General features: G+C 46.9%; 1 protein-coding gene across 1 annotated transcript in view; it reads right to left on the reverse strand.

The window, feature by feature from the left end:
• LOC138286940 (zinc finger protein interacting with ribonucleoprotein K-like) overlaps positions 1-18,133 on the reverse strand; it is a 50,997-nt gene extending 32,864 nt beyond the window's left edge. The window contains exon 1 of the mRNA XM_069227316.1: positions 18,041-18,133. Coding sequence (XP_069083417.1) covers positions 18,041-18,133 — 93 coding nt within the window. The remainder of the gene's footprint in view (positions 1-18,040) is intronic.
• Positions 18,134-18,333: the final 200 nt, after the last annotated feature.

The raw sequence follows: 18,333 nt of genomic DNA on the forward strand, positions 1-18,333 counted from the left end.
GGAAGTTTCCCTACTACCTGTCCCGGGCGCACCGACAAAGGAATCAGAGATAGAACAAAGACTGCTAGACCCAGGAGAGCTATCAGTGACCAGATTTGTTGGATTACAAGGGGACAAGCCCCCGCCAAAGGTTTTGCCTCCAACTGCGGTGTCTTGCCCCAGTAGTACAGCAGAACATGTGCAACTACTGCAAAAGAAAGGACTTCGAGGGACGTTGAGCAACGTGACCAGGTTTGCCCCCACATCACCCATGGACTGAAGAACCACAGAGACACCCCAACTGACCGGACCACAAATTGAGCATCCTAGTAATGGCTCTATGATTCACTTTTAAAACATGCAAAGGACATACCGAAGATGGGTCAGAGATACCTTCCAGTTTTATTATACGCTGACGATGCAGTTTTAATTGCCCGTACTGCAAACGGTTTACAGGGACTACTGGATGTATTTTACGATTTTATGCTGAATCTGGATCTGAAAGTAAATTACCCAAAGACTTTTGTTATGACTTGTGGCCCACGCAATACAAAGTCTAAACTATTTTCTATGGGAGGGCACACTCTTAATAAGGTCAAAGAATTTTGTTATCTAGGCATGTACATGAGTTCTTCTTTGTCCTGGAAGACACACATTAATTTTAAGCTCCAACAGTTGATAAGGAACAATGAAGCAATTTTTCGCTTTTCAAATAAACTAGGTCACAGACCCCCTGCTCAGTTGAAAACTCTTTATAATTCCAAATGCACTGCATCAGTCCTTTATGGGGCAGGCGTCTGGGGCTATAATAAAATACCGTCTCTTCAGAGTGTAGAAAATAAATTCCTGCGCAGATTATTGTTGGTTCCAAAATGCACCGCAAACATAATCTGCCATGAAGAACTGGGTCAGTGCTTTTTGGAGGACAGGGTCTTTATGGCTCCCCTACTGCTGTGGATCAAATGTTGGTCAAACCCTATGGCAAGTTTGGTCCAAGACTGTATCACTGATTGTCTTCAATTGGAATACTCAAATAGGATTCCCTGGCTTATGTTTCTGCAAAACTCCTTTGAGAACCTAGGGCTTAGATATATGTTTGATGATCCCCATCTATTAACCACAAACTCTAGGTCTGTTTTGAAGTCTACTTATTCCAAGCACATATCAGAGCTGAGATTTTATAGTTCCCTGAAATTGAAATCTTTTGATTCTTATTCTCGGATTGTGACTGTTCCATGCCTTGAACCCTATTTGTCTTGGTTTTCAAGTTTTAAAATAATTTCCTTTTTAACACTTTTTAGACTTAATCTAATTCATTTTAAGGTAGCTTTCCCTGAACCATGTTTCTGGAAAAAGGATTTACCGCTTTGTCCCTGTGACTCCAAATCAACCCAGAGCACTTTGCATTTTTTTCTTTTTTGCCCTTTATATGCTGCACCTAGAGGGGCCTTTATTTTACCCACGTTACGTCTTTTTAGACCTATTCATTATAAGGAAGCCCTGCTATACCTTCAGAGATTGCCTAATATCCAAATTTGTCACCATGTATTAGACTTTGTCACAGTTTCTTTACGCATTAGGAAAAGGCCTACTCCTTTTTAAATATTTTATGTACGTATAGTATATCTTTTTAACGCTAACATTTGTACTTTTCTGACTTTGTGATTTTTAATCATGTCTAGTATATTTATCTATGTATGTCAAGGGGTTTCAGATTGGATGTTCATCTGGTGCTTCCAGTAATGGTTTTAAAGTTTTATTTTACTATTTATAGATTGGGAAATGTGTCTTGGTTTGTACTTTTATGGCAATTGCCGAATAAAGTTATTTGACTGACTGACTGAGCATCCTAGTGAGCATCTTTGCCTGTATCTAGCATCAGGAATACTCGGTTGTTTCCTATGGCGGTCGTGTTCAAAGTTGGAAACTTGATTTAAAAATTGCCCTGGAGGGCAGCCAACTCTGCAAAGTATCCTTTCTGGCCCTCTGGTGCTCGTCCCTGTCGGATTTGGTCACCCAAGCTGGGCCAGAACACTCTAAGTTTTCCAGACCTCCCAAAAGTTTTCCTACTTTATGTTTGCCAATGCTTGCTTGTGGTTGCACTTAAAAGTATTTAAACATTCTAAAATCTGTAACTCCAAAACATTCTGGACGATTTTAATGATCAAAGACTCCAAAAATTAATAAAAATACACTCTATTGTTATAAATTGTTGCTGTGTCTATTGGTGTGTGATTTTCTTATTTCGCTATATAACATGTGGTTAAATGCTTTACACTTAGTTTGTTTACTGTGCCTTACTGCTCCCTGCCACAGCTGCCCAGGGTTGAACTAGAGGTGAAGTAAACAAAACTTTTCTTTCCCAAAGCTCCCTGGGAGTGGACTTCACAATACGGCTACCTAGACCTATTATATAGTACACTCAGATCCTCACACTGAATTAATGCTCTACATTATTTGTGTGCAGAACTCACTGTACCAGTCCTGTTTACCTCCCACCAACCTCCCACCCCAGCTCTAGGAGCTCTCTCAGCAATAGTTCAACTACCAGCTTAAAACACTGGTCACTACAACAAAATAACTAGCACATGTCAAGAGCTGGGAATGATCCACGCTCCTCAAGTTCAGACTGGAGGGCCCACCCTACTTGAGGTCAGGCTGAAGAAATCCACCCTACTCAAGTTCAGGCTGGAGCATCCACCCTACTCGAGGTCAGGCTGGAGGCATCCACCCTACTCGAGGTCAGGCTGGAGGGATCCACCCTGCTCGAGGCACTGCTGGGTAAGTATCAGAGCTGGTATGTATGAAAGATGAAGTTTGCAAAAAACACTTGAATGTAAAAGAAAATCAAGAACCAAACACAAAAGTATTAGTTTTGGTTAAATTATCTGTCAAATCATTCAGTTTGTTACACTCTTCCGGTTGATCTTACTCACAAGACCTATCAAACAGTACATTAACCTTCTTATGTCTTTGTCCTTCACCTACGGAGAGAATGTGCAACTTTTTTCAGAGTATTGGACAAATCAGAAGAATAGAGGCCGAAACATGAAGCAAGAATAAACCACAAATAGAGTAAATATGTTTGGTCAGTTGATCGTTCAGCCCTACTCGTACCCGTTGCCAGGTGTCAATATTGTGATCTGTAAGAAGTATTAACAATGAACGAGAAATATCTCAGCTGTGTAGTTTCTGTCAAAGCTTAACTCAAGCACCTTATTGAATACAGCCAAATAGTCTTTAAAGCATGTATACAGTTTCTCATCCTTAATGAGTTTTGTGTATTTACATTGCAGCACTGCAAAAGTCAATATATTGTCAGTGGCGGGTGCGTCATTGCGAAAAGGGGAGAATCCAAGTGGCTTTAACCATTCTTTAGGTTCATACAATTTTAGTAAAGATTTGAGCATCACTACCAAGATGGGCTACGAGGCCATAGTTTTTCATCTCTTTTTGATCTTCCTTTTTAAATATCGATCTATCAAAGAGTCACGCCAAGAATCTAGGATAAGTTCTGAAGAGAAAGTATTTTTGAGGAACATAATTAAACTTTTGTCTAAAACCTTGGGGCAAGCTTGAAACCGATCTACCGGATGGCTAGTAAGGGCAGGAGCCGTTCTGACTTCAGCAGTATCTATGTGCGCATGTGCAAGAGTTTCTACATCCTGCGCATGTACATGTGAAGGGAAATTAACATCTAAACAATGCAAATTGAAAACCTTTGTCAATCAGTTTACCCAAGTATGTGGTTTTACATGAAATGTTTTTATAGTTTAAATATTTCAATCTCTAGTATTTACTGTCTCCTAAAGCCTTTTCTTGTTTCTTTGCTGTATAATGATGAAGAGTTCCAGCCATTTACATTCATTCCAGACGGAGTCTAATGACTTCCAAGATGGGCAGATTATATACTTTCCTTCTTACGCTCTACTTTGTTTTTACATTGATGCTTTGATTGTGGTTTCTTTAAAATGTTAACATATTTTAAAAGAGTTTTGGTAATTTCATCTAATAAGTGATGATTGTATCAAAGTTTAATGAGACTGTGAAGATCATACAGTACATTCAGAAGCTCAGGAATCAAAAAGCAGGCCTATGGTTCTCTCCAAGGAGTACATCAATTAATTTTTCTTACAAACTGGAAAAATAGGGTAACTGTGATAGTTAAAGCTCAACAAGGTTAACTAATTGTTAGGCCCCTTCAGTTTTTTATTAGACACAATGGCCCTCATTATGACCCTAGCGGTCATACCCGACCCGACATCTCTGCTCCGCCGACCTTGCCCTCACAACCGTCCCAAGTGTCGGCAGAACTACAACCGGTGGTAGATCATTCTCGCACCTCACCGCCAAAACGTGGAACACTCTTCCTACCCACCTGCGTCAGACCAAAGACCTCCTTACCTTCAGGAAACTTCTCAAGACCTAGCTGTTCGAGAAGTAGCAGCACCCCCCCCCCCCACCCCCCTCAGCGCCTTACGGGTGAGTAGTGTACTTTACAAATTCCTGATTGATTGATTGATTGTGGTCCTAGGACTGCCAGGCCCGCGGTGGTGGTCAGACCTCCACGCTCGTGCAAGTCCGGCAGTCACATTAAGACCGTGGCGGAGCCGCCACAGTCGGACCACTGACACCACTAGGTTGCTGCCAGTCGGCAGCCTGGCGGTCCCGCTGGTCGTAATCCACCAGGGTGGCATGCAGCACCGCCCGGGGGATTACGAGTCTCCATTCTGCCAGCCTTTTCATGACGGTCGGCCCGCCATGGAAAGTTTGGCGGAATGGGGGTGTCAGAGGCCCCTGCACTGCCCATGCACTGGGCCTACGGCCTACCTTAGGGGTGTCTTACATGTAGTAAAAGGGAAGGTTTAGGCCTGGCAAGTGGGTACACTTGCCAAGTCGAATTAGCAGTTGAAAACGGCAAACACAGACACTGCAGTGGCAGGTCTGAGCCATGTTTACAGGGCAACCAAAGTGGGTGGCACAACCAGTGCTGCAGGCCCACTAGTAGCATTTGATTTACAGGCCCTGGGCACCTCTAGTGCACTTCACTAGGGACTTATTAGTACCAAATCCACAGTACAACTTATATGGGGAGCACTTGCACTTTACCACTGATTAGCATTGGTACAGTGCGCAGAGACAATAAACCAGCAAAAACAGAGTCCAGTACACCATAAAACCAGGAGGTCAGAAGGCAAAAAGACAGGGGAGACCGCCAAAAAGCTGCCAGGTCAAACACATGTCCCTCCAGCTGAGAGTAGGGGGAACTACTCAACCCCTGGGGAGTCCTCGTCACTAAGGCAGAAGAACATGGACACACTATCAGTGTTGGCGTGTTCTGTGCCAGGGCGGTGTTCCACCGTAAAGTCCATCCCCTGTAGGGAAATGGACCACCTCAGCAGTTTTGGGTTCTCACCCCTCATCTGCATTATCCATCTGAGGGGCCTGTGGACCTGTGGTCGGTCTGAACGCGGAAGTGAAACCCAAACAAGTAGGGTCTTAGCTTCTTCAGTGCCCAGACCACAGCAAAAGCTTCCCTTTCAATTGCACTCCACTTCTGTTCCCTGGGGAGTAGTCTCCTGCTAAGGAAGACTGCAGGCTGGTCTAGAGAGTGAAAGTACTGCTTCCACACCATGCGCAGAAGCATCTGTCTGTACCACAAACTCCTTGGAGAAGTTAGAGGCTGGAGGACGGGCGCTGTTCACATGGCCTCCTTCAGGGTGTCAAACGGGGTCTGGCATGCCTCAGTTCAGATCACCTGTCTAGGCTGCTGCTTAGAAGTCAGCTCTGTCAAGGGGGCAACACTGGTGCCATATTCCTTGACAAACCTTCTGTAGTACCCGGTGAGGCCTAAGAAGGCTCTCACCTCTATCTGGTTCTTGGGGGGGTGCCAAAGCCCGAATGGCATACATTTTGGGTTGTAGGGGTGCCTCCTGGACACTTTCAACCTGGTGTCCTAAGTACACCACCGACCCCTGCCCTATCTGGCACTTACTGGCCTTGATAGTGAGGCCTGCAGCTTGCAGCGCCTTCAACATTTCCCAGAGGTGGTGCAAGTGGTCCTTCCAACTTGAGCTGAAAACAACAATGTCGTTAAGGTAGGCGGCACTGAAGTTTTCAAGCCCAGCCAGGACCTGATTGACCAGCCTCTGGAAGGGCCTGACCGGGAACTGGAAGTGCCCCTCTGTTGTTGAGAATGCTGACCTCTCCTTGGCCCCCTCGGTTAAAGCAATCTGCCAGTACCCAGACGTTAAATCAAATGTGCTGAGGAACTTGGCTGCCCCCAACCGATCTGTGAGCTCATCAGCTCTGGGAAGGGGTGGGTGTCTGTTTTGGTGACGGCACTGAGCACCCGGTAGTCCACACAGAACCGAAGTCCTGGTGTGGCACTAGATGCAGCAGGTTTGGGTACCAAGACCACTGGGCTGGACCAAGGGCTGCTAGAGCGCTCAATCACCCCTAAAGTCATCATCTTCCTTGATGCTGGCTTTCAATCTATCAGCCAACCTGTAAACTTTGTTTTTCACAGGCAGGCTGTCCCCAGTGTCCACATCATACAAGCATAGATGGTTGACACCTGAAGTGAGTGTGAATAGAGTGGCAAAGTGTTTTAGTAACTGGCGACACTCACTCTGCTGTTCTAGAGTCAGAGAAGGGGAGAGGACTATGCCTTTTACTGACCCATCCTGCTCCTTGGCAGACAGGAGGTCAGGGAGAGGTTCACTATCCTCTTCTGCACCATCATCTGTAGCCAGAAGCATGGTTAACTTGGACTTCTCAAAGTGAGGTTTGAGGCGGTTCACATGTAGAGCCCTCAAGGGGTTCCTAGGAGCCTGCAAGTCCACAAAGTAGGTGACGTCACTCTTGCACTCCTTCACCTCAAATGGCCCCGACCACCTGTCCTGCAGAGCACAAGGCTCTATGGGGGCCATGACCCACACTTTTTGGCCAGGCTGAAACTCAACCAGAGTGGTATTCTGGTCGTACCAGAGTTTCATCCTCCTGGCTTGCCTCATGGTTCTCTTGTGCGAGCTTCCTGAAGCGGGCGGTCTGGTTTCGGAAGGCCAGCATGTAACTAAATACATCCTGGGGTGGCTTCCTAGGAGCTTGCTTCCAGCCCTCTTTCACCAGACTCAGAGGTCCTTTGACCGGGTGCCCATACAACAGTTCAAAGGGGCTAAACCCAACCCCTTCTGTGGTACATCCTGGTAGGCAAAGAGAAGGCATGGGAAGAGGACGTCCCACTTACGCCTCATGGAGCCTTACAGACCCCCAATCATGCCTTTCAGGGTGCGTTTGAATCTTTCAACCAACCTGTTACTTTGGGGGCGTTAAGGAGTGGTGAATTTGTAGTTTACTCCACATTCCTTCCACATGGTCTTTATGTTCATGGACATAATGTTGGTACCCCGGTCAGATACCACCTCCTTGGGGAAACTCACTCAGGTAAAGATCCCCATCAGTGCCTTGGCCACAACGGGCACTGTCACTGTTCTCAGAGGGATAGGTTCCGGGTACTGGGTACCATGGTCCACCATGACCAGGATGAACTTGTTGCCTAGGGCTGTCTTGGGGTCCAGAGGCCCCACTATGTCAAAGCAAAAGGGGTGCTCACAACAGGAAATGTTTGGGGGGGGGGGCGTTACATTTCCCTCCACTTTTGCCACTTGCTTGGCAAGTCTGGCAGGATCCACAGAACGCGTCTCAATGTTTTCTCATCTGAGGCCAATGAAAGTGGGTAACAAGCCTGGCAAAGGTCTTGCTGTGCCCCAAATGTACTGCCAAAGGCATATCATGAGCCAAACCTGGTAGGAAGGCTCTGAAGCGCTGGGGTACCACCAGCACACGGGCTGCCCAAGTTCAACAATCTTAGGATCGCTATACAGAAGATCATTCTCCCTGTATATCAGGTGATCCTTTGGGCTCAGCACCAGCGTCCTGGTCTTTGGCCTGCTGCCTAAGACCCATGAGAGTAGGGCACACCTTCTGCTCTGTGCAGAAATCCTCTCTAATGGGACCCCGCTCTTGCTGCCAATGGGTCAGCTCAGCTAAGTCTCTCAGTTCAGCCACTTGCTCCCCTGTAGGTGCTGGGGCTTCCCCCTCGAGGTCAGCCTCCTCCCAGACCGTGGGACCTTCTGGGGTGGGTTTCCCATGCCCTTTGCCCTTTCTCTTGGTGGTCATCTGGGGCACTGTTTCAGGCTCCAGGTCTGTCTGATCACCCTGACTAGCTGCCATGGACCGAGTGGTCAGGCATGCTCACTCTGGCAACCCCAACATCCCCAAGTTCGACCTGAGCTCCACCTCCTTCCAGGTGGAAGCCTCCAAGCCGTTGCCTAGCAGACAGTCAACTGGCATGTTAGGACTCACAGCCACCCTCAAGGAACCTGAGATCCTGCCCCACTCAAAGGGAACCTGTGCCACCTTACAGTGGCGCTCCGACTTGTCCACTGCAACAACTTGGTGGAATACACCAGGAACCATGTGCTCTTCAGACAGTAGGTGACACTGGACCATGGTCACACTGGCTCTAGTGTCTCTGAGAGCTTCTACTCTCTGCCCATTGATGGTCACCCGCTGCCTGTATTTCTTAGTGTTATCAGGCATTAGGTTTGTCTGGACCATCTTGCCGTCCCTTGTGGGATCCCCACACCCACCTGGGACCACCTCCTCTCCAAGCGCTACACTGGTCAACCCTTTGGTCTGCCCACCGCTAGGTGGTGGTGTCCACTTGGGACATTTGGGATCTCCCTTCATGTGACCCTCCTGGTCATAAGCAAAGCACTGCCTCTGCAGGCTTTCCTGAAGAGGCCCATGGTTTCTGATCTCCTGGGGGGTGAGATTTCCTACCTGGGTTAGTAGATTGGGGCACGTTGGGAAACTCCTTTTGTTTACCTTGTTCCCCCCACTCTGCTGCTGGGAACCCTGCCCATCTTTTTCAGAATCTCCCCCATATACCTTTTTGTGCACTCTGGTACTCACCCAGCAGTCCGCCTCCATAGCAAGCTTCCTGGGTTCAGTCAGCTTAATATCAGTCAATTGATGGCGCAGCTCTGCAAAACACAGCCTAGACAAATGCTCCCACGCAATTAAGTTGTACAGCCTCTGAAAATCTGTCACATTACTGCCCTTCATCCAACCATCCAGTGCTCTGCAAAACGAATCGACACATTCTAACCAGGTCTGGGATTCAGTTTTCTTACTCTGCCTAAACTGATCCCTGTACTTGTCAGGAGTGAGACCATACCGAGTGAGGAGGGCCTCCTTCATGTCAGCGTAGGTGAGGTTGTACCCCCTTACCAAAAGCTAACAAAGTATCCCTCCCCTCCTCTGTGAAGTGGTTCCACAATCCTGCCCCTCAATTCTTCTCAAGGACCCCATTCATGTGGATGGATGTCACAGAGCCCTGAAACCACCTCTGAATGTCATCTCCCTTCTTGTACTCTCTCACTACGTTTTTAGGAATGTGCACAATTCTGTCTGACTGCACTGATGAATTGCTGCCACCATCCTGGCTGGACCTGCTCCTCACACCCAGCTCTTTCACTTTGGTCCAAAAGCATCTTTCTTTCCCCCATGGTTCCCTGCTCCCTCGGAGGCTCCATTTTTAATCTCTCCAACTCAATTTGGTGCCTCCTGGCTTATCTCCTGTCCTCCAACTCCTCTGGAGTCAGGCCTTTTGATACACCACTGCTGGCACAGGGGGTACCTCCCCCCCTGGCAGCTCCTGCACCCTCAGTACTTCTTCCCTAGAATTTGTGTCAGAAAAATCTCCATTTGGATCCTCAGACTGCCCACTGGCAGCTCTGGTGGCTTCCCATGCCCTCAGCGCCTTATGTAGCTCCTACTTTTTGGTGAGGCCTCTGACCTGAACTTTGAGGTTTTTACAAACTGCTTTCAGCTCTTCTACAGTATAGGTTTCCAACCTATCCTCCTCAAAAATCAAATCCTGGGATGGAACTGAAGATGCTCTTGATTGAGACATAATGTAGTTGGGGTTCACTTGAACTCAACATCAAAATAGGTCAAAGAAATAAATTTGAAAACCAAAAAATCTGTATGAGGCACATAATGGTCTGCGATATGGTGATAGTGTACACCAATCACTGTAAGCTAAGTGCAAGTCCTATCCTCACCCCTGACAGCCAATGTAGAAATGGGGTCTTAGGTTGGCAGTCAGTTTTCACCCTGTAGGGACCCTTATTCTAGTCAGGATAAGGGAGATACCCGCAAGTCAGAGATATAAGGCTCTGTCCAAGCACTGGCCTTGGGTGCTGTGTATAACAGTTGGACCCACTGTAGGTAAGCTGGTGTACTGCATATCTGGCCAGCTCAACTATCTTGAAGTCCCATCCCAGGGTATCAAAGGTCTGACGGATATCCAGGGACAGACAGCCAGCAAATAGGTAGTGCTCTCGAGCGACATCCATTATATAAAATAACAATATATATTTAGGAAGGTGTTACGCCAGGGAATGACGCCACATCGATCGGTTTACAATAACCTCAGGAGCAATGGGAGCAGCCTACGCACTAGGACTTTACATTTAGTGTTTAGCAGTGACAATGGTCTATACAAGGTGAGCTCCATGGGTGGCTGAGATAGGGGCGCTAAGGGCCTCTCAATCATATGCAGGCACCCCAGGCAATGCCACCTGGGGGAAGAAAGAGGCAATATCTGCTGGGTCAGGAGGCATCGAAGTGGTGTACAGCATTTTATAAAAGTCTTGAAAGACTGTGTTGATACCCAGCTGTGTCTCAGCTATTCCTTGGGTCAGTGTGTTTATTGATAGAATAGATGTGGTAGGGGTGTGGAATTTAATGAAATATTAACTTGTCCATGGGACAGGTTGCTTCATAAATCTACTTATCCTGTAGACAGAGCCACTTGTCCCTTTAGTGCCATGTAGTCCAGTGACACATTTTGGCAGCAATCTCTTAATATAATGATATTTTCCTCTATGGTTATGCTAGGGTTCCTACTATAGTAGAGCTTGAATTCCAGCAATTCCCTTATTTTGCACACCTTTCTGCAGATCTACAAACTGGGGCTGGAAATAGTGTTAGGCAATGCCCTTTTGGAATTGCCTTTGAGTCTGCAAACCTACTAACTTGCATGTTTTAGGGTTTTTGCCAGCTCTTCTTGTTAAAAACAAATAAAAATGGTTAAAAAAAAATATGTTTAATCGCGACTGCCATAATGTACTCCAGCTCCACAGAACTGCTTGAAAGCCTACAGAACATCAATCTGACCCAGCTTGTATAAGCCCTTGCCACATCGCCAGACACCCCCTGGACCCCTACTTCTCCTCCAGCGACAAGGTTAAAGTCAGCCACATCACTCCACTCACATGGACGGATCACTCCATCATCCACTACCACATAGCAGGGCGACCAACCACCCCTACAGTACCCTACAGTGCAGCTGAAATAAAGTTACAGTAATGGAATGGCTCACCAACCTCCAACTAAACTACCCAGACTCCACCAACAACACAAACAACTTCATCCACTGGATCACCGCCTGCGCCAGTACCCAAAGTGCCCCTGAAAAACCCAAATCCAAAAGATCCAACTAACAGGCTAGCTGGTACAATGCTGACTTGAAAAGAAAAGGAGAACTACCCAAGTTACCATAAATGGAAACACCTACAAGGCCGCTCTTAGAAGCTAAAAACATCAATTGATATAGACCAAGAAAAGACTCTGACCCTGAGAATCGAATCCAGCTCAAATAACTAGAAGGAATTTTTACCATTGCCAAGGAATTCACCAACCCTAGCCGCCTTTATCCTCTTTGAACTCTCTGTCATCCTTAAAACAGTCTACCACCACACACTCATCACCAGACTACAAGCAGCAGGAATACACAGACCAACTCTGAAATGGATAGCCTCCTTCCTCTCCATAAGAACTCAATAAGTCAAGCTCACGCTGTTCACATCAGAAACCAAATACCTCATCTGCAGAGTCCCACACGGGTTATCACTCAGCCTGGCACTTTTCAACAGGTACAAGACTCCTCTGGCTAACATCATCAGATCCCATGGAATCAATATAATCTCCTATGCTGATGACACCCAGCTCATTATTTCCCTTTCAGATGAAACCATCAGCACCAAGACAATCTTCAAACAATGCATGATCAACGTGGCCAATTGGATGAAACAAAACTGCCTCAAGTTTAACAGCAACAAAACTGAAGTGCTAATCCTCAGGAATAAAAGCTCACCTTAAGACTCCACCTGGTGACTCCCCCGAACGTGGACCCCACACATCCCAACTGACTAAGCTAGGAACCTAGGCCTCATCTTCGACACCAACCTCACCATGAAGTCCCAGATCAACAGTGTCACCTCCTCATGTTTCCAAATCCTCTTCATGTTATGTAAAAACTTCAAGTGGCTCCCACTGGGCACCAGACATACCATCATGTTTGCACTAATCACAAGCAGATTGGACTATGGCAACACACTCTACGCTAGTGTCCCATCCCATCTTCCACACAGACTTCAAACCATCCAAAATGCCACCACCAGACTCATACTCGACCTCCTACACCGAACCCACACCACACCACCTCAGACAGCTCCACTGGCTCCCCATCCAGAAGTGATGCCAGGTCAAACTTCTCACAGATGCATTGGAGTCACTACACAACATGGCACCTGTATACCTTAATCAACAGAACTACTTTCACCATCCCACCACACAACTTCGCTCAGCCACCAACGCAACAGACAACTTTGCTCAGCATCATTCTCTATGGCACACACCCTCCATTTACAGAAGTAGAACAAGAGTTCCATCATTCATAATTGAAGAAGAACGCACAGAAATAAAGGTACCAACTCTGGGACCGTCATTTTGTGAAAAGTCAGAATTTTCTTATATTCAGACTAAAATAGATCTGTATAAATATAGTAGGAACTCGAGCTAATGAAAGTTTATAAAAACAATGTTAGTAATTTGTGTAAAATACTGAGACTCCACCAATACTGGGTACAGAATTTGCTGAAATCAGATTTAGACTTAATGAAAGAATTATTGGAACTGGAGAATAAAAGTGCAAGCAGCACTGGGAGTATTACTGAAAATATTATAGTCAGAGTGAGACTATATAAATTACTGAAGAAGGAGGTACCACATTTAGACCTGGATGTAGTGAAATGTGTGTTTTGACCACTGACTTTGTGTTGCACCATTTTGCACCAGGATTAGCTGTCCAGTGTTACCAGTTACAGACTACATTTTGTATTCAGTTTAGCTTTAGATTAATTCTGCCTACTGACATTATTGTAGCATTAGACACTGCCATGTTGAAGCTGCCCGTGATTTTCCACATTGTAAACTGTGCATTCTTTCTTGTTTTCGAGCTCTTTCTCACCGAAGAGCTAGTACATAATTGTAGGAGGCTGGCCTGGCTTGTAGTGGGTACCAGAGATACTTACACCTTGTGCCAGGTCCAGTTATCCCTTATTAGTGTAGAAGAGGTGTTTCTATCAGCTTAGACTGATAGAAGGTAGCTATGGCAAAGCAGCTTAGGCTGAACTAGGAGACATGTAAAGCTCCTACTATACCACTGGTGTCATATGCACAACATCATAAGAAAACACAATACACAGAATTACTAAAAATAAAGGTACTTTATTTTTATGACAATGTGCCAAAAGTATATCAGTGAGTACCCTCTGTATGAGGATAAGTTATATACACAAGATATATGTGCACAAACCAAAATTATGCAAGTAACAGCAAGAAAAGTAATGCAAGCAGTGTAGAATTACAGTAGATTGCAATAGGAGCACATAGGTATAGGGGCAACACAAACCATATACTCCAAAAGTGGAATGCAAACCACGAATGGACCCCAAACATATGTGAGCTTGTAGAGGGTCGCTGGGACTGTAAGAAAACAGTGAGGGTTAGAAAAATAGCCCACCCCAAGACCCTGAAAAGTGAGTGCCAAGTGCACCTACTACCACCAGAGAGCACAGAAGTCGTGATAGGGGGATTCTGCAGGAAGAACAAACACCAGCAATGCAACAACAGTGGATTTCCGGACCTGAGTACCTGTAAGACAAAGGGACCAAGTCCAATAATCGCGACAGTGTCGAGAGTGGGCAGGAGCCCAGGAAATGCCAGCTGAGGATGCAAGGAAGCTGCCACTGGATGGAAGAAGCTTGGAGTTCTGCAAGAAAGAAGAGAGCTAGGGACTTCTCCTTTGGAAGATGGATGTCCCACGTCGCGATGAAGCTTGCAGAGGTGTTCCCATGCAGAAAGACCGCAAACAAGCCTTGCTAGCTGTAAGGGTCGCTGTAGAGGTTTTTGGGTGCTGCTGTGGCCCAGGAGGGACCAGGATGTCACCACTTGGAGGAGGAGACAGAGGGGGCGCCCAGCAACTCAGGGAGCCCTCACAGAAGCAGGCAGCACCCGCAAAAGTACCCTTACAGGCACTTGGAAGAAGAGTGAACCAGAGTCCATGCAAAGTCCCACGACGCCGGAGGACAACTCAGAAGGTTGTGCACTGCAGTGTTGCAGTCTTCTGATGCCTGCGTTAGCAAGGGGAAGATTCCGTCGACCCACAGGAGATTTCTTCAGAGCTCTTGGTGCAGGGAGGAGGCAGGCTACCCCCAGAGCATGCACCACCTGGAAACAGTCGAGAAAGCCGGCAGGATGAGGCGATACAAGGTTGCTAGTAGTCGTCTTGCTACTTTGTTGCGGTTTTGCAGGCGTCCTGAGCAGTCAGCAGTCGATCCTTTGGCAGAATGTGAAGAGGGAGATGCAGAGGAACTCTGATGAGCTCTTGCATTCGTTATCTGGTGAAATCCCCAAAGCAGAGACCCTAAATAGCCAGAAAAGGAGGTTTGGCTACCTAGGAAGGAGGATTGGCTACCAAGAGAGGTAAAAGCCTATCAGAAGGAGCCTCTGACGTCACCTGCTGGCACTGGCCACTCAGAGCAGTCCAGTGTGCCCCCAACACCTCTGTTTCCAAGATGGCAGAGGTCTGGGAAACACTGGAGGAGCTCTGGGCACCTCCCCTGAGAGGTGCAGGTCAGGGGAGTGGTCACTCCCCTTTCCTTTGTCCAGTTTTGCGCCAGAGCAGGGCTGGGGAATCCCTGAACCGGTGTAGACTGGCTTATGCAGAGATTGGCACCATCCGTACCCATCAAAGCGTTTCCAGAGGCTGGGGGAGGCTACTCCTCCCCAGCCCTCACACCTATTTCCAAAGGAAGAGGGTGTTATACCCTCTCTCAGAGGAAGTCCTTTGTTCTGCCTTCCTGGGCCAGGGCTGCCTGTACCCCAGGAGGGCAGAAACCTGTCTGAGGGGTTGGCAACAGCTGCAGTGGAGACCCCGGAAAGGCAGTTTGGCAGTACCCGGGTTCTGTGCTAGAGACCGGGGCATCTTAGACATGTACATGGCCATGTTCGGAGTTACCATTGTGACGCTATACATAGGTAGTGACCTATGTATAGTGCACGTGTGTAATGTTGTCCCCGCACTCACAAAGTCCGGGGAATTTGCCCTGAACGATGTGGGGGCACCTTGGTTAGTGCCAGGGTGCCCACACACTAAGTAACTTTGCACCCAACCTTCACCAGGTGAAGGTTAGACATATAGGTGACTTATAAGTTACTTAAGTGCAGTGGTAAATGGCTGTGAAATAAAGTGGACGTTATTTCACGCAGGCTGCAGTGGCAGACCTGTGTAAGAATTGTCAGAGCTCCCTACGGGTGGCAAAAGAAATGCTGCAGCCCATAGGGATCTCCTGGAACCCCAATACCCAGGGTACCTCAGTATCATATACTAGGGAATTATATGGGTGTACCAGTATGCCAATGTGAATTGGTAAATTTAGTCACTAGCCTGTTAGTGACAAATTTGGAAAGCAGAGAGAGCATAACCACTGAGGTTCTGGTTAGCAGAGCCTCAGTGAAACAGTTAGTCATCACACAGGGAACACATACAGGGCACATACTTATGAGCACTGGGGCCCTGCCTGGCAGGGTCCCAGTGACACATAGACTAAAACAACATATATACAGTGAAATATGGGGGTAACATGCCAGGCAAGATGGTACTTTCCTACAATAATAAGGAGGTGTTAGTCAGCATGATAAGGATGTATTAGACTGATTTTTTTGTACAGCAGGGAACGGCTTAGGCTTGGGAGAGACACCTTGGGAAACTGGCCACTTCCAACCTGTTTCTTTCAACCCTGACCTAAACTAGCCAGCATGTTTGAATTACAAAACGAGAAGGTTTTTCCAGAAAGCTCTTTTTGTTTTTTTTTAAGATATAAAAAGACCCACTGCGACAGTGAGCGGGTGAGTGGCCTCAATCAGGATTCTAGATGTCGGATGCCTGATATCTTTCCCGTGAGGTTAGAGATCTCTTTCGCAGTCGAATCGGGTCATTGTCTTGCTGTCATGAGAAAATGAAGGACCTGACAGGCCCTACGGTGATGCATTTTTAATTCATTATTTGCTTTGCATTACATATATTTGCTATGCATATTGCAGTGGAGAATCATTTTGGTATATTTTCCTTTCATTGCTGTGGCTATTTTTAAACGTGTGCTTTTAACATACTAATCTCCTTTTAGGAACCTTGTGGTGAAATAATAAATGTATTCTTTGAACTAAGAAGTGCATTCCAGAGATTTTTTGTCAGCTCGGTCATTAGTGAAAAGCAAAACACTGGACCACTCTGTACTCATTATTTCACCCGATAGCATAGATGTGTTTTCAGAAACAGTGATTAGAGAACTTTGCAGTTTGAAAATAAAAACAACCAGGAAGAGATTGGCCACATCTCAACAGTGCTGTGGATAATTATAACCAGACCAGCACTAAATTGAGAGATAACAAAGATTGTGTGATAGGTGCATGACAAAGGCAGCAATGCAGTACTATGGCCGATTGAGCTGAATATGCAGGAATCATATAGTCAACTTTCAAATACTGAGTGCTATAAAAAAGATGAGAAGGCTTATTATCTGAATGAAAAACAAGATTTCACTAATGATTTAGTGGGATGAAGAGATCAAGGACACATTAGCTATGATGCATTCAGATTCCTGAAGACATATTAATCAAAACAGTCTGTTTTACCTTATTCCTAAAGTTCACAAGAACAGCAAGTTGCCTCTAGGGAGACCTAAGATAACGACACAGGAAGATCAATTTGGGAGCACATCAAACTGTGTACATAAATGAGTAACATAGTGGGATAAACAAAGCACTACAAGCATCCATGGAGATCATGGGGGACAGAATAGGAGTTCTTCCTCTAAGGAAGAGGTTTCAGTGGCACTGCAGGAAGAGGTTAAGAGGCGGGGAGTGAGTGACAGTGCAGGAAGGGAGTGAGAGGCAGTGCAAACAATGAGTGAGAGGCAGTGCAGGGAGTGAGTGACAGTGCCGGAAGGGAGTGAGTGAGAGGCAGTGCAAACAGTGAGTGAGAGGCAGTGCAGGGAGTGAGTGAGAGGCAATGGAATAGTGAGTGAGAGACAGTGCAGGTAGTGAGTTGCAGTGCAGGAGGGGAGTGAGTGAGAGGCAGTGCAAAGAGTGAATGGAAGGGCAGTGAGTGAGTGAGAGGCAGTGCAGGGAGTGATTGACAGTACAGGAAGGGAGTGAGTGAGAGGCAGTGCAAATAGTGAGTGAGAGGGAGTGAGTGACAGTGCAGTGAGTGAGAGTGCAGGAGGGGAGTGACAGTGCAGGAGGGGAGTGAGTGAGAGTGAGTGCAGGGAGTGAGTGACAGTGCAGGAGGGGAGTGAGTGACAGTGCAGGAGGGGAGTGAGTGAGAGGGAGTGTAGGGATTGAGTGACAGTGCAGGAGGGTAGTGAGTGAGAGGCAGTACAGATTGTTTGCTTTGTGTAGGGTTTTGCTTCTTTCTCTTTTAATGAGTTTCGGCCTCTTTTGGGGGGCCCCGGCTGCATCACCCCCAGAGCTCCCTTCAGTCCTGTCTGTCTCGGCCTGGAGCTGTGTAAGGGGATGAGGGCTGGTGTTTGTGTCTCCTACATGAAACGCAGGTGAAATAACAGAATTCCGGGCCCCTTGTTACCTTTTCAGTTTCCGACGAGGCCCAAACAAAGGCTCCTTTTCGTCCTCCGGCGACTCGGGCAGTCTGCGCATGTGCGGGAGAGTAGTATCTCATCTCGGTAACTGGTGCAGTCTGCGCATGTGCGGTAGAGTAGTGTCTCCTCTCGGTAACTGGGGCAGTCTGCGCATGTGCGAGAGTAGTTCCTGGTTACGTCGGATGCCTGTGGGCAGTCTGCGCATGTGCCAAACAGTGGTGTCCAGCCACTTCCGGTGAGGTTTTTATTTTGTCTATTAGGAGAACTTTCGGATCAGCGT

This window comes from Pleurodeles waltl, chromosome 4_1 (genome assembly GCF_031143425.1).
Source record: "Pleurodeles waltl isolate 20211129_DDA chromosome 4_1, aPleWal1.hap1.20221129, whole genome shotgun sequence".
NCBI classification, from domain to species: domain Eukaryota; kingdom Metazoa; phylum Chordata; class Amphibia; order Caudata; family Salamandridae; genus Pleurodeles; species Pleurodeles waltl.